General features: G+C 46.5%; 1 protein-coding gene across 1 annotated transcript in view; it reads right to left on the bottom strand.

Moving 5' to 3' along the window:
- The window catches only part of LOC126297767 (Down syndrome cell adhesion molecule-like protein Dscam2), a 1,507,668-nt gene that overhangs the window by 1,022,616 nt on the left and 469,207 nt on the right, over positions 1-15,845 (bottom strand). The window contains exon 2 of the mRNA XM_049988942.1: positions 14,913-15,224. Within this exon, the coding sequence (XP_049844899.1) occupies positions 14,913-15,224 (312 nt within the window). The remainder of the gene's footprint in view (positions 1-14,912; positions 15,225-15,845) is intronic.

The following is a 15,845-nucleotide window of genomic DNA, read 5'->3' as shown; positions in this document are numbered from 1 at the left end:
GACTTTGTATCATAATCGTGAGATACTTATTATTTTCATGGAAGAAAACATGCGTATTGGAAATGGTGAACCAGAAAACGATAAACATATACTTAAAATGCAAAATAATAGTCTAAAACATAAAACAAAATCAAGTAAAAAAATTAGAAAAATAATGAACATCTAGATATTTTAATTACGAAAGTTGACAATACTTTGTTGTTTTTGTGGTCTTCAGCAGTTTCTTCAGTCTTCAGTCCTGAGCCTGGTTTGATGCACCTCTCCATGCTACTCTATCCTGTGCAATCTCCTTCATCTCCCAGAACCTACAGCAACCTACATCCTTATGAATCTGCTTAGTGTATCGGTATCTTGGTCTCCCTCTACGATTTTTACCCTCCACGCTGCCCTCCAATTCTAAATTTGTGATCCCTTGATGCCTCAGAACATGTCCTACCAACCGGTCCCTTCTTCTAGTCAAGTGGTGCCACAAACTTCTCTCCTCCCCAATCCTATTCAATACCTCCTCATTAGTTACGAGATCTACCCACCTAAACTTCAACATTCTTCTGTAGCACCACATTTCGAACGCTTCTATTCTCTTCTTGTCCAAACTATTTATCGTCCATGTTTCACTTCCATACATGGCTACACTCCATACAAATACTTTCAGAAACGACTTCCTGACACTTAAATCTATACTCGATGTTAACAAATTTCTCCTCTTCAGAAACTCTTTCCTTGCCATTGCCAGTCTACATTTGATATCCTCTCTACTTCGACCATCATCAGTTATTTTGCTCCCCAGATAGCAAAACTCCTTTACTACTTTAAGTGTCTCATTTCCTAATCTAATTCCCTCAGCATCACTCGACTTAATTCGACTACAGTCCATTATCCTCGTTTTGCTTTTGTTGATGTTCATCTTATATCCTCCTTTCAAGACACTGTCCATTCCGTTCAACTGCTCTTCCAAGTCCTTTGCCGTCTCTGACAGAATTACAATGTCATCGGTGAACCTCAAAGTTTTTATTTCTTCTCGGTGGATTTTAATACCTACTCCAAATTTTTCTTTTGTTTCCTTTACTGCTTGCTCAGTATACAGATTGAATAACATCGGGGAGAGGCTACAACCCTGTCTCAATGCCTTCCCAACCACTGCTTCCCTTTCATGCACCTCGACTCTTATAACTGCCATCTGGTTTCTGTACAAATTGTAAATAGCTTTCCGTTCCCTGTATTTTACCCCTGCCACCTTTAAAATTTGAAAGAGAGTATTCCAGTCAACATTGTCAAAAGCTTTCTCTAAGTCTACAAAAGCTAGAAGCGTAGGTTTGCCTTTCCTTAATCTAGCTTCTAAGATAAGCCGTAGGGTCAGTATTGCATCACGTGTTCCAACGTTTCTACGGAATCCAAACTGATCTTCCCCGAGGTCGGCTTCTACAAGTTTTTCCATTCGTCTGTAAAGAATTCGCGTTAGTATTTTGCAGCTGTGACTTATTAAACTGATAGTTCGGTAATTTTCACATCTGTCAACACCTGCGTTCTTTGGGATTGGAATTATTATATTCTTCTTGACGTCTGACGGTATTTTGCCTGTCTCATACATCTCGCTCACCAGGTGGTAGAGTTTTGTCAGGACTGGCTCTCCCAAGGCCGTCAATAGTTCTAATGGAATGTTGTCTACTCCTGGGGCTTTGTTTCGACTCAGGTCTTTCAGTGCTCTGTCAAACTCTTGACGGAGTATTGTATCTCCCATTTCGTCTTCATCTACATTCTCTTCCATTTCCAGAACATTGTCCTCAAGTACGTCGCCCTTGTATAGACACTCTATATTTTCCTTCCACCTTTCTGCTTTCCCTTCTTTGCTTAGAACTGGGTTTCCATCTGAGCTCTTGATATTCATACAAGTGGTTCTCTTTTCTGCAAAGGTCTCTTTAATTTTCCTGTAGGCAGTATCTATCTTACCCCTAGTGAGATACGCCTCTACATCCTTACATTTGTCCTCTAGCCATGCCTGCTTAGCCATTTACATCCTTACATTTGTCCTCTAGCCATGCTTGCTTAGTCACTTTGCACTTCCTGTCGATCTCATTTTTGAGACGTTTGTATTCCTTTTTGCCTCCTTCATTTACTGAATTTTTGTATTTTCTCCTTTCATCAATTAAATTCAATATTTCTTCTGTTGCTCAAGGATTTTTCTAGCCCTCGTCTTTTTACCTACTTGATCCTGTGCTGCCTTCATTACTTCATCCCTCAGAGCTACCCATTCTTCTTCTACTGTATTTCTTTGCCCCATTCCTGTCAATTGTTCCCTTATGCTCTCCTGAAGTTCTGTACAACCTCTGGTTAAGTCCGTGTATCCAGGTCCCATCTCCTTAAATTCCCACCTTTTTGCAGTATCTTCAGTTTTAATCTACAGTTCATATCCAATAGATTGTGGTCAGAGTCCACATCTGCCCCTGGATATGTTTTACATTTTAAAAGCTTTTTCCTAAATCTCTGTCTTACTATTATATAATCTATCAGATACCTTTTAGTATCTCCAGGATTCTTCGATGTATACAACCTTCTTTTATGATTCTTGAACCAAGTGTTAGCTATGATTAAGTTATGCTCTGTGCAAAATTCTACCAGACGGCTTCCTCTTTCATTCCTTACCGCCAATCCATATGCACCTACTATGTTCCCTTCTCTCCCTTTTCCTACGCTCGAATTCCAGTCAACACCATGACTATTAAATTTTCGTCTCACTTCACTACCTGAATAATTTCTTTTATCTCATCATACATTTCTTCAATTTCTTATACATTATGTAAAACTGATATTCCCAAAATGATATTTCAGAAACCAGATTTATTTTACGTGGTTGGATGTGGTGTGAATGCTTCTTTAATTTATATTGCAACAAAAGTTTTCATTTCTCAAATCTGATTAATGATAGTATTACAAAAGTTGATTACACAGTTTTGGAATACGTTAAATACATTTATCTTTTATATGAAACATATTTTTTATACTTAATGGTTTAGATGATATTCCCTCTGCACCTAATATGACATATTACCTTTCGGGACGTGTTTTACCCCATAAAAATGAAATTGGGCGAAACGGATAAAATACGTATTGCCTTAATCGGACCCCTCTACATCAATATCATTTATTTATAAATGCTTCAAATGGCTCTAAGGACTATGGGACTTAACATCTGAAGGCATCAGTCCCCTAGACTTAGAACTACATAAACCTAACTAACCATCACTCACATCCATGCCCGAGGAAGGATTCGAGCCTGCGACCGTAGCAGTAGCGCGGTTCCGGACTGAAGTGCCTGGAACCGCTCGGCCACAAGGGCCGACATTTTTTTTTACACCTGGGAATGTTCCCCTGCAATAGAGTTTGTTAGACAAATCCATTGTGAGCTGCAGCTGTGGTGCCTGGCTCATGTTTACTTGAATGTTTCTCGTAAATATTGTGCAAGTGCAATCTAGCTACCTAGTTGTCGTCGCACGTCCACGGCTCAAAGCTGCGGATGTCGCGCATTGTTTTAAATTCCAGATTTAGAGGCAACTTCTTAATAATTGAACCAACGTAAGTCACCGCATCATTTACCTAACGGTATCAAATACACTCTGGACAATTACTGTGAGAAATGCGTGTTTACGTACAAAAGATGGAAGATGTGGATGCTGACTGTTCATAAATATTTAGAAACCGGTACTAGGAAGTAGGCCATACAGGCTTTTCTAGTTTCCATTTTCGTACGAAAAGCATTTTCACCGCTGCATCACGGGCGTAATTCATGGGTCCGTAGACACCTCGCTTCATATACACTGATGAACAAAAAAACATCAGGATCATCTGCTTCATAGTGTGTTGGTTCAACATTCGAATGTAATACAGCAGCTGCTGTGTGTGTGGCATGGATTCGACAAGTTTTGGTAGGTTTCCGGAGGTATTTGGCATCAGAATGTCTACGCACAGGTCACAAAATTGACTTAAATTACGGGCCGGTGATTTTTCAGCGCCGAGCTGGCTCCCTATAGCGTCCCATGTGTTCCCTCGTGTTCATATCAGGCGAAATTTGTGACACGGACAGTTTTTCTGCTTTAAGAACTCATGGCCGTCGGAGAAGACAGTGACTAAGAAACGAAGTAGGTGTTCCGCAATAATATTGACTTAATCAGCAATTCTCATGATGCCTTCGATTATTGCCACAGGTTCCATGGACACCCAGGCTTAGCGGCCTACATACGTGGCACGATGCGTGTACGGAACAGCCGTTCCCTTGTCAATGACGTCATATTCCAACGTAGTACGAACTACACGCTGTTCCGATCGCAAAACTACAACGCTACAAAGACGCTGTTGTCTTGCTCGCCGGGAGTAACAGATTGTAAATTTCGAAGGCACGTCGGAAATTATTCAAAGTACAACAGTCTGTTTATCATGTGTATGTATGTAACATTACATCTATTGTCAATGGCGACTATTCAGCTCAGACACGCCGTTCACCTGTGAGCGGATAGGGCGCACAATAATTTGTAAACAAGAATGTCGAGATAAGTTATTGCTGCGTCATGTTAGCCCGATTATGTGCCTTGTATCTTACCTATAGAGCAGTAACATTAAAGAGCTGATTGTTAATACACTTTATGCAAACAGTAAGCTAATGGAGTAGTATTCTAAAACTGTGTTGCTGTCTTTAAAGGCAAACAAACGGAGCATCGTACTCACAGTAGATGTTTTGATACTTCGGTCAGTACTACAAGTGAAAGCTGGCCTGAACTTAACTACACACTTCGTACGTACACATCCTGAAGTATTATGAAATGACAGAGACCACGGCAGATGAGCATTCCTGATAAATACAATTCAAGCTTTTTCTATCCACACAAAAGAATAATAATGTCGAAATAATAACGCCTCTTCAAGAGCAGCAAGCTATTACCTACCTGCTGGCAAAATGATAAACAATTGCAACGAATTGCTGGAGATGTCGACAGCCCTGAAATAGTGATCTGATATGGGACCCTACTAAAACCTGTTAGCTGGAGTGTATTTTTTCGAATTTGGCAGAGGAAGAGGGACTAATGGTAGTGAATGAAGCGTTCCCCTATAAGGCGAAATAAGCGGCTAGTAATTGCCAGAGATATCATCTACAACTCAATATGCACAACTGTGCTATTCAATATCACGCAGCAGGAGCCCACAGAATTAGATCATTGACCGCTACTGATCGCACTTGATAATCCACCAAATCATAGCTCTTACATACAGCAGCTTGTGATTGGGTCATTGGAGCCGATTAAAGGAAACAAGAAAAAGAAGTTACTGGGAGACTAATGTAGTGCCAAGATCGACGATCTGTAGAGAAGAATTATGCTAATTTAATGATCGGCATCAACAGGAGTAAACAAAGGGTAGTAAAATTCAGTCGAACAGATCAGCTGATGCTGAGGGAATTAGAGTAGGATACGACACACTAAAAGTAGTTGAAGAATTATGCTATCTGGGAAGCAAAATATCTCATGGTGGTTGAAGTACAGAGGACATAAAATGCAGACTGGCTGTGGTGAGAAAGGAATTTCTAGAAAAGAAGAGTTTGTTAACATCTAATATCAATTTATGTGTTAGGAAATTTTTTTATCATGGTATTTGCTTCGAATTTAGCTTAATACAGAAGTAAAGCGTGGACGATAGGCAGTACAGACAATCTTTTATTGTTTTGAAATGTAGAAAATGAGGAGGTACTGAAATGTATCACCTATTTGTAGCGCTCAAATCAATACTTCTCGTAGTTCCTAAAGAACACATCTCTGCTGTGGTATCACGTATCGATCTCAACCCACGCTGTATCAAGGTCGGTAATGGAATGGCAAGTGTCTGTCCTTTTTTTTGAAGTGTGTGGAAACTCCTAAGGGACCAAATTGCTGAGGTCACCGGTCCCTAGACTTACACACTACTTAAGCTAACTTAAACTAATTTAAGCTACGAACAACATACACACCCATCCCCGATGGAGGACTCGAACCTCCGGCGGGAGAGGCCGCGCAATTTTGAGACACATCGCCTCGTGTGGTAACCGCCCGTTCTTAGGAACCTTGCCACGATTCGCGCTGCTGCCCCCGTCGGAGGTTCGAGTCCTCGCTCTGGCATTGGTGTGTGTGTTGTCCTTAGCGTAAGTTAGTTTAAGTTACATTGAGTAGTGTAGTATTAGCCTAGCAACTGATGACTTCGGCAGTTTGGTCCCATAGGATCTTACAACCAATTTCCAGTTTGAGCTTCATCCAAGTTGCTATTGTATGAGCTAGACTCTCTTTCTTGTTGCGTTACTTGTTAACGAGTTTTTGTCTGCTTGGAGAAGTACGAGTTAAGTAAATCTTCTGCACACTGTGTTAAATTCTTCGCTAATCTTTCTTCACCTTTCCAACTTTCCTACAACGACAGCTGTCACACCATTCTGTAGCCCACCCGTCCTTACCATTGTGCACGAAGTCGTGCACAACATCTGCCATTGTACAATAATGACTCAAACCATTGTGTCAACCTGCTTAACAGCTTGTTTGTCCGTCTTCCGAAGGAAATACATCACTTATTCTGTGTATCAGGGATCAGAATTTGTTGGTAGATTTGTGGAACTACGCTATGTGATCAAAAGTATCCGGACATCTGGCTGAAAATGACTTACCAGTTCCTGGCGCCCTCCATCGCTAATGCTGGAATACAGTATGGTGTTGATCCACCCTTAGCCTTGATGACAGCTTCCATCCTCGCAAGCATACTTTCAATCAAGTGTTGAAAGGGTTGTCGTGTAATGCCAGCCCATTCTTCACGGAGTGCTGCACCGAGGAGACGTATCGATGTCTGCCGGTGAGGCCTGGCACGAAGTCGGCCTTCCAAAACTTCCCAAAGGCGGTCTATAGGATTCAAGTAAGGACTCTGTGCAGGCCAGTCCATTAAAGAGATGTTACTGTCGTGTAACCACTCCGCCACAGGCCATGCGTTATGAACAGAATGACCGTGCTGAAAGATGCATTCGCCATTTCCTAATTGCTCTTCAACGTCGTGAAGCAAGAAGGTGCTTAAAACATCAGTGTAGGCCTGTGCTGTGATAGTGCCACGCAAAACAACAAGGGGTGCAAGCCCACTCCATGAAAAGCACGACCACACCATAACAACAACACCTCCGAATTTTACTGTTGGCAGATGACGTTCACTGGGCATTCGCCATACCCACACCTTGCCATCGGATCGCCACATCGTGTACCGTGATTCATCTCTCGACACAACGTTTTTCCACTGTTCAATCGTCCAATGTTTACGCTCCTTACACACAGCGAGGCGTCATTTGGCATTTACCGGCGTGATATGTGGCATATAAACAGCCGCTTGACCATGAAATCCAAGTTTTCTCACCGCTGTCATGGTACTTGAAGTGGATCCTGATGCAGTTTGGAATTCCTGTGTGATGGTCTGGATAGATGTCTGCCTATTACATATTACGACCCTCTTCAACTGTCGGTGCTCTCTGTCACTCAACAGACGAGGTCGACCTGTACGCTTTTGTGCTTTACGTGTCCCTTCATGTTTCCATTTCACTATCACATCGGAAACAATGGTCCTAGGGATGATTAGGAGTGTGGAAATCTCACGTACAAACGAATGATACAAGTGACACCCAATCACCTGATCACTTATGAAGTCCGTGAGTTCCGCGGAGCGCCCCATTCTGCTCTCTCACGATGTCTAATGACTACTGAGGTAGTTGATACGGAGTACCTGGCAGTAGGTGGCAGCACAATGTACCTAATATGAAAAACGTATTGTTTTGTCGTGTCCTGATTCATTTGATCACATAGTTTATATGTCATTAGATTTCTACTCACAGATCATGTGATTCGCTTAAATAACGGGGGGCTGATTTGCGTACGCAGTGATGGCAGCCGATTGCGATTCGGATGGGTCCATAGGACTTAAGTGAGCCAAATTCGTCGGCGACTGTGGCCGAGTGGTTCAAGGCGCTTCAGTCTGGAACCACGCGACCGCTGCGGTCGCAGGTTAGAATCCTGCCTCGGGCATGTATGTGTGTTATGTCCTTAGGTTAGATTTAAGTAGTTCTAAGTTCTAGGCGACTGACGACCTCAGAAGTTAAGTCGCATAGTGCTCAGAGCCATTTGAACCCAAAAAAAGCTTCCCACAACTTTCCCACTAGAGCGCGCCCCGCTAAGCACAACAGCACAGGCGCAGCGCTCGTCCGTCTCCGCACTATGAGATGGTGCTGCCTTAGAGACGGACCAAATTCTACTTCCGCCGATCCGTGTATTAATATGTAACGCAGCCAATGAGATTGCTGCTAACGTAGACCCTTTTCTCCTCGCGGATCGCACTCGCGCAGTGATACCTAAACGCGCGAGGTATTATAACGAGTGTACAGACCTCCGATTAGTCAGTCTGCATTAGTCTGCACCAGTCTGCACCAGTCTGTACCAGTCTTCATTAGTCTGTACCAGTTTATAGTCAAGTTTCAGTCTGCACCTAATAAGGTTACCATATTCCTGTACATAGCCATGAAGATAAATGTATAGACACTTTTGTCAAGTATCAGAGATATGTGAGAATAAGATTAACATACCAAGACCAAAGGAACTTCAGATTTGTCAAATTGTAAACAGCATCCAGAATCAAGTTAGGTAATGTCTATGCTTTTTATTATTTAATAAATGTGTGTGAAAATTAATCAAGTCCTGAAACTTCCTGGCAGATTAATACTGTGTGCCCGACCGAGACTCGAACTCGGGCACATGGCTAAGCAATGTGACAGCTGTATAATTTCTTTCAGGAGTGCTAGTTCTGCAAGGTTCGCAGGAGAGCTTCTGTAAAGTTTGGAAGGTAGGAGACGAGATACTGGCAGAAGTAAAGCTGTGAGTACCGGGCGTGAGTCGTGCTTCGGTAGCTCAGACGGAACAGTTGGCCTTTGGCTGTGCTGCGGTGAGGACGCGCTGTTTGTGTTCCTGCCGCGGAGCGAGCGCTCGTGTTGTTTACATCGTACTCGGCCGTTTCGCGCGTGCCGTACTCAGCATATAGATCACTATGGCGCACCAGTACAGAAAATCGACGCTCAAATTTACGTTCCGCAACGAATTTGCACGGCCCAAAAGCACTCGAAGTCGAACGATTTCTATGAGAGGAAGTTAAAATCCCGGCGACCGACATTCTCGGCATTCACTTGTCCATTGTGAGCAGTATCGTATATGTCAAGATCATCAACGACGTAACATGTGAACGGATCCTTCGGGAAACGAAACAGGACCTCCGTTTCTGCATGCTGATGGCAATGTGGGGACTGTACACGTCGATTATTCTGGCATGGGATTTCGCACGATCAGAATTTTCGAACTTCCTTTCGAACTACCAGCGGAGGAGGTCGTGAAAGCGCTGCGCCCATACGGCACGGTCCATGATGATGTTGCGGAAAAATGGACGCAATTCCAGACATATCCTGTCCTGAACGGAGTCCGCCAGGTCCGAATAGACCTTAAAAGACATGTACCTTCATATCTGAATATCGGTGGCTGCCGTGCCATCGTCATCTACGACGGGCAACCGAAGACCTGCTCTGGTTGTGGGAAGGAGGGACACCTCAGATCCGAATGTATCCAACGTCGAATCACTCAACTGCCGCCGGCTGCCGAGGACCCGCCGTCGCAACCGACGCCGCTTCCCGTGACCTATGCAGCAGCCCTCACGACAGCTACCACTTCATCACGACAGCCGACATCCACGGTTGGGTCGCGGCTCCATGATCCAGTACAGGGCGATGACGACACACCCGTCCCACAAGCTACGGATTCAATTCCGATGTAGCCGCCCCCGTCGACGGATAACAAGATACATGACGACAGCATGGCCGTAGACTCGCTTATTGTGCCTACGGCTGCCTTTGTGCCGGAACGTCGTGAATCTTTGCCATCTTCTGACACAGAAGGACACACCAGGAAGCAACGCTCTCCGAAGCGACGGAAGCGGAGGCGTAGAGCACCTTCCGAACGAGATGCGACACAGCCTCCAGAGGACGACGACTCCACCTTCAATGACGACGCTACCACAGAGGCAGCCGCCATTTGCTGCAGTGTGGCACCAGCGAACGGAACTGAGGACAAACCACACGTATCTACAGTGGCAAAATCGGATGCCGATACGCACGACAAATGCTGCCCACCACCTTCTGGAGTGCAAGCATCCATGCCGTGTCCTGAGGAAGCTAGGGAAACCGATCTGGCTTTGAGTTCCCCGACGTGGGCGGATGACCACGACGACGACGCCACCATGCAAGTTACGCCAACGGGGCCCACGCCATTGGCGCCGGCTCTCTAGAAAGGACTGCAGGTGAGGTTTGGGGGGATGCGGAGGTGTTAACACAGTCCGAAGCGTAATTCCAGTCTTAATGGATAACTTAGCACCTGCGGTTCGGCAACAGGCTTATCGTATCGCCACGATACGAACGACAGTGAAGATCCAGTTGCTGCGTGAGATGCTTCGTTCTTCGGACGTTGACATTGCCCTGTTGCAAGAAGTGTATATAGCGGCCCTTCCCGTTTTCTACGGTTATGTGACATATGTGTCACCGGCGGACCCGAATGGCAGCGGTACGGCAATACTAGTGCGCGACGGAATTGCCATCGAAGAAGTGACTTACCTTCCGTCAGGAAGGGGGCTGGCAATCACAGCACTGGGCACGCGCATCTTTAACATTTATGCTTCATCAAGAAGTGACCCACGCCGCGAACGATCGCTGTTCTACTCCGAGGATATCGCCCCTCTCTTTATCAGTCGCTTCGATCAATATATCTGCGGTGGCGACTTTAACTGTGTGCTCCACCCCAAAGACCAAGTCCCTCATTTCTCGACTTGTCAAGAACTTCCGCTCCTGGTTCGTGATATGCTTCTCACCGACACGTGGGAGACACTACACGGTGACCGTCCCGGGCCGACATATCTTACTAGTCACTCAGCCAGTCGCCTAGACCGCATTTATGTCTCACGAGCTCTATCGCCGGGAGTATTGGACGCCGAACTTTGGCCGCTTGCCTTCTCCGAACATAGCGCTTTCATATGCACACTCACTCTACAGCAGCAGCGGATATGGCGCAGCCGAGGACCCTGGAAGCTGAATGTGGCACATCTTCAAGACCCGGAATGCCGTCAGATTATCGCCAACACATGGATGGATTGCGAACGTCGTCTTCCCCGATACCCTTCGACTCTAGCATGGTGGGTGGAATGTGCTAAACCAGCATTTCGGCGTGTGCTAACACAGTTCGGAAAAGATATCGCAGCGTGGCATCGTCACACATTGGACATGGTCACACGATGCTCCGCGAACTCGCCAGCCAACCACCATATCCAAACCGACAAATGGAAAGCCGCCGAATTAAAGGTAAAATATTGTCGCTTACGAGGAAACGTTTGGAGGGGGTCGTCGTGCGATCGCGACGTCAAGACCGAGCGGAAGGAGAAAACCCGTCTATGCATCACATCGTGCTCGACAGCCGCCGACGCAGCTGATCACGGATCTCACATTGCCAGGTGTTAGGGTCGTAATGACTCAGGCGGCGGTTACAGAAGCCTTTGTAGATCACTATCGCCGGTTTTACAACGAGGTGAATACAGAGGAAGCGGGTGGGCACGACATAGTGCAGCACGTGTAGCACACCCTCGACGATGCAGCAGCGACGACGCTGTTAGCTGGACTTACGAGGGACGACATCGAGGACGCGCTTAACAAGGAAGCATTCAACAAATCTCCCGGGCCAGACGGACTGCCGCTCGAGTGTTATCGGACTTTCTGCGGTCTAATGATGCCCCGATGGATCACCATGTACCAAGAACTGATGACCCCCGGGTCCCACGTGCCACCTGGATTCGTGGAAGGTCTCTTACCGATGCACAAACCTTCCCGAGGTCGGACGGTCGAGGACTACAGGCCCATTACAATGCTCAACGCGGACTACAAAATCTTCGCCCGACTACTCGCCAGCCGCATAAAGAAGGTTCTGCCCCTACTCCTCTCCATGGAGCAAACGACACAGGGCGGAGTGACCAACATGCAAACGGCAACCAGCGAATGCAGGGATTTAATAGCCATCGCCACATCCTGTCGCCTTCGAGCTGCTCTGATCTCCATTGATTTCGACCACGCCTTCGACACAGTTCACCACAAGTTCCTCCTGTCCGTTATGGCCCGCATGGGCTTCCCGCCTGGCTTTCTCGACATCTTTCAGCGCCTTTTCCGTTTAGCTGTATCCCGTGTACTGGTGAATGGACGGATTTCGGGTCCCTTTCCGATCCGACGGTCAGTTCGCCAAGGATGCCCACTCTCCATGATCCTTTACGCGATCGCACTCGAACCACTTGTCGGAGGGTTGAAAAACAGGCTCTCGGGCATGTCATTGAGGGATCACACATTTCACTGCAGGATATATGCTGATGACCTTCTGTTACTTGTCCGATCTGGTGACGAGGTACGCTCGGTGATACTGGATCAATCGCTATGGTTTGGCAGCGGGCAGCCTCATGAATGTGGCCAAGTCGGCAGCGATGCCCATTGGGAGAGGTCTACAGCAGGACGCTTTAGCCCCACTCCCTCTAGTCAACAAGATCCGGTTCTTGGGCATAACATTTACACAGGATGTGCGCCGCACGGCTGCCATGAACTATGCACGATTACTACAGGCAATACGCACAGAAGTTCGCCGGAACCTACTTCGACAGATGGACTTCCTACAGCGCGTGGAATACCTCAACCTTCACGTGGCGACTAAGATGATTCACATGGCTCAGGTCCTACCGATATCGACAGCGATGGCACACAGACTGCAAGCAGCGTTTGGATATTCCCTTACCGCCGGACACCTATTCAAAGTCCGCTACGAAACACTCACCCTCCCACCGCGTGCTGTCGGACTGGGACTTAGAAATGTACGAGCGAGAGCTACAGCGTTATACTTGTGCACAATGATGAAATTGTGGACCCACAAAGATGCTTGCCTTACGGGACATCTGTTAGAGGAATTGCTAACGGCGTCTTTTCTGCCACCTGTCACGATTGCGCACATTACACCCTCACTCTCGCACCTCTCGGCATTTATTCTTGAGTATAGTTACATGCACCCAGACCTTCCCAACACTCGCACTCCCAAGGCGAGAGACGTTTACCGGCTGCTGCTAAGGTCCATCCCTCGCAATACGTTTGAGAGGAAAAGCCCGACCACCCTATGGCCTGCAGTGTGGAGAGCGGTCCAGAAGCCGTTTCTCCCCACGCGGGTACGAGCAGTGTGGTACCAGGTGGTGAACGGGAAGGTTGTAACACGACAAAGGCTGCACGCTATTGGGATGTCGGATTCACCCATTTGCCCACGTTGCCACCTCGTGGATACTGATGAAAACCATTCAACATGTGGATCGGCGTTAGAGGTATGCCTGCCACCTACGTATCGCGCCTCGCACAACTGAGCCACGGCTCCTTCTTTGTCCAGAGGATACTTATTTCCCACCTGCGAAGACTCACGCTCTCACATGGATTAAAGGCATGTCCATATACTACCTCTTTCGTGATGATGAGAAAATGGTACTTGATTACTGGCAATTTCTCCAGGACAGTCATAGCACACTTGAGTGTACACCCAGATACCGACAACTATTTGCGAACTATTTGCGCAGTGTCTTCGATAACCCCCCTCACAGTTGGGGAGTACAGGGCAGAGGATTGCCGCCGTCATGGTGCTCCACAAGCTGCGAAATGTTTTATGAATTTGGAACATGGAATCTGTACGCAGATGAGCCATGCACAGGGAATGGCGTGCCGGATTTGGTTACATTTTTCTTTCTTTATTATTTATCATCATACTATTAGTTTCGAATTCTATTTTATAGTTTAGAAGGAACTCTTGTTCTGTTGTTGCTACGGATGTACATTCTACTTTTGTTTGTCGTAACTGACGACGCCTTTTTCCATATTAAAAAAACGTTTGATAGAGAAAAACATACAAAAAAACTAAAGAAAAAATAGCGCCGCGGCTAAGGTAAATGGCTTAAAAAAAAAGTGGTAAGACTGCAGTTGTACTCTGAGGAAGTGGAACATGTTGATTTACTGATTATTTGAGGTGAGGAAAGAAATTGAAGAATTTTGAGAAGAATATTTTATTATTATTATTTTGATAGGTGATAAAGAGGATTTAATTTAAGGTAATTTATTTCAGAAAAAAAGACGGTAGAGCACTCGCCCGCGAAAGGCAAAGGTCCCTAGTTCGAGTCTCGCTCGGGTACACAGTTTTAATCTGCCAGGAAGTGTCATATCAGCGCACACTCCGCTGCAGAGTGAAAACCACATTCTGTAATCAAGTTCTGTTTAAAGTTGTTATTATTTTAATAAATGTGTGTGAAAATTAATCAAGTTCTGTTCAAAGTTGGCCACCGTCAATCTGCAACTGTAAGCGTGCAAGTGGCATTTCTATCGTCTGCCCTAACGGCAGAAGATAAACACCCCACGAAAAGACCACGAGACATATTGCTGACACTCGCCTACTTCGTTAGAGCGACAAGTCAAATAATCTGACGGTGTGTGTACCGAAGGTCTTCAGTACGCACACCACAACCAGGTTCACCGTTTTCGAGATACTCGTTCGCAGGCTCTGCGTAATAATAATTTGCCCTTTATCTCAATGGATTCCCCCATTGTGCACCACATATCTTCGCTAGGGTGATCTCCCCTCAGTGTACACTCCTCTTACATACTCTTTTTAGCGCGTCACGTGCCCACAAAGCCATTAGAAGGCACCCCGACGCCGCCGTGGGAAGTGGTCACAATGTTTCGGCTGTTCGGTGTAAAAATAGAGCAAAATTGAAAATTTCGGGAGGAGGTCGCAACTCACCAGCCTGCACGCGCACGTCGCGGCTGACGATCTTGCCCGCCGGGTTGGCGGCGACGCAGCGGTAGGTGGCGGCGTGCACGTCGTGGCGGTAGGAGCCGGCGCCGAACGGCGGGAAGAGCAGCGAGCCGTTGGTGAGCAGCAGGCGCACGCCAGACAGCGGCAGCGCGGGCCGCCCGTCAGCCGTCAGCCAGCCCACGGACGGCGCGGGGGACCCGGCCGCCACGCACTCCACCAGGGCGCCCGTCTCGTTCGCGAAGTCGACGCGCGCCGGCGGCTCCCGCACGAACGACGGCCCCACCAGCGTGCCCGCGACTGCAACACGAACCAGCGCCACGCTCTCATTTTGTATGTACTACCACCAGCACTAAACGAACAAATACAAATCACGCTCCCACACACCCAAGTGACAAAAGGAATGGTTACAGTGATTATGATGATGGTGAGTCCCATACTCCTTTACAGAGCATAGGGGAGCGACGCGGGAGACCCGTGCCACCTTACTAGGAAACTTCCTAGTGGAGGTGGTTTGCCATTGCCTTCCTCCGACCGTAATGGGGATGAATAATGCTGATGAAGATGACACAACAACACCCAGTCATCTCGAGGCAGGAAAAATCCCAGACCCCGCCGGAAATCAATCCCAGGACCCCGTGCTCGGGAAGCGAGAACGCTACCGTGAGACCACGAGTTGCAGATTATAATGGTGACTATAATGATGACAATTATAAAAATGATTTTTTTTTTCGTTGTCGAAAACATCGGATTTCTAACAAAAAAAAAGTGAAGTACAAATAATGGCAACAGGACGAAGTACAATCGTAGCACTTTTGTCGTCGCCGTCTTCCCTCAGAAGACTGGTTTGATACAGCACGTCGGTATATCCTGTGCGAGCTTCTTCATCCCTGCATAAATACTGCAACATATAGGGTGTTT

Source organism: Schistocerca gregaria, chromosome X, assembly GCF_023897955.1.
Source record: "Schistocerca gregaria isolate iqSchGreg1 chromosome X, iqSchGreg1.2, whole genome shotgun sequence".
NCBI classification, from domain to species: Eukaryota; Metazoa; Arthropoda; class Insecta; order Orthoptera; family Acrididae; genus Schistocerca; species Schistocerca gregaria.
Note: the sequence above shows the minus strand (reverse complement) of the source record. Positions and strands in the feature narration are given on the sequence as shown.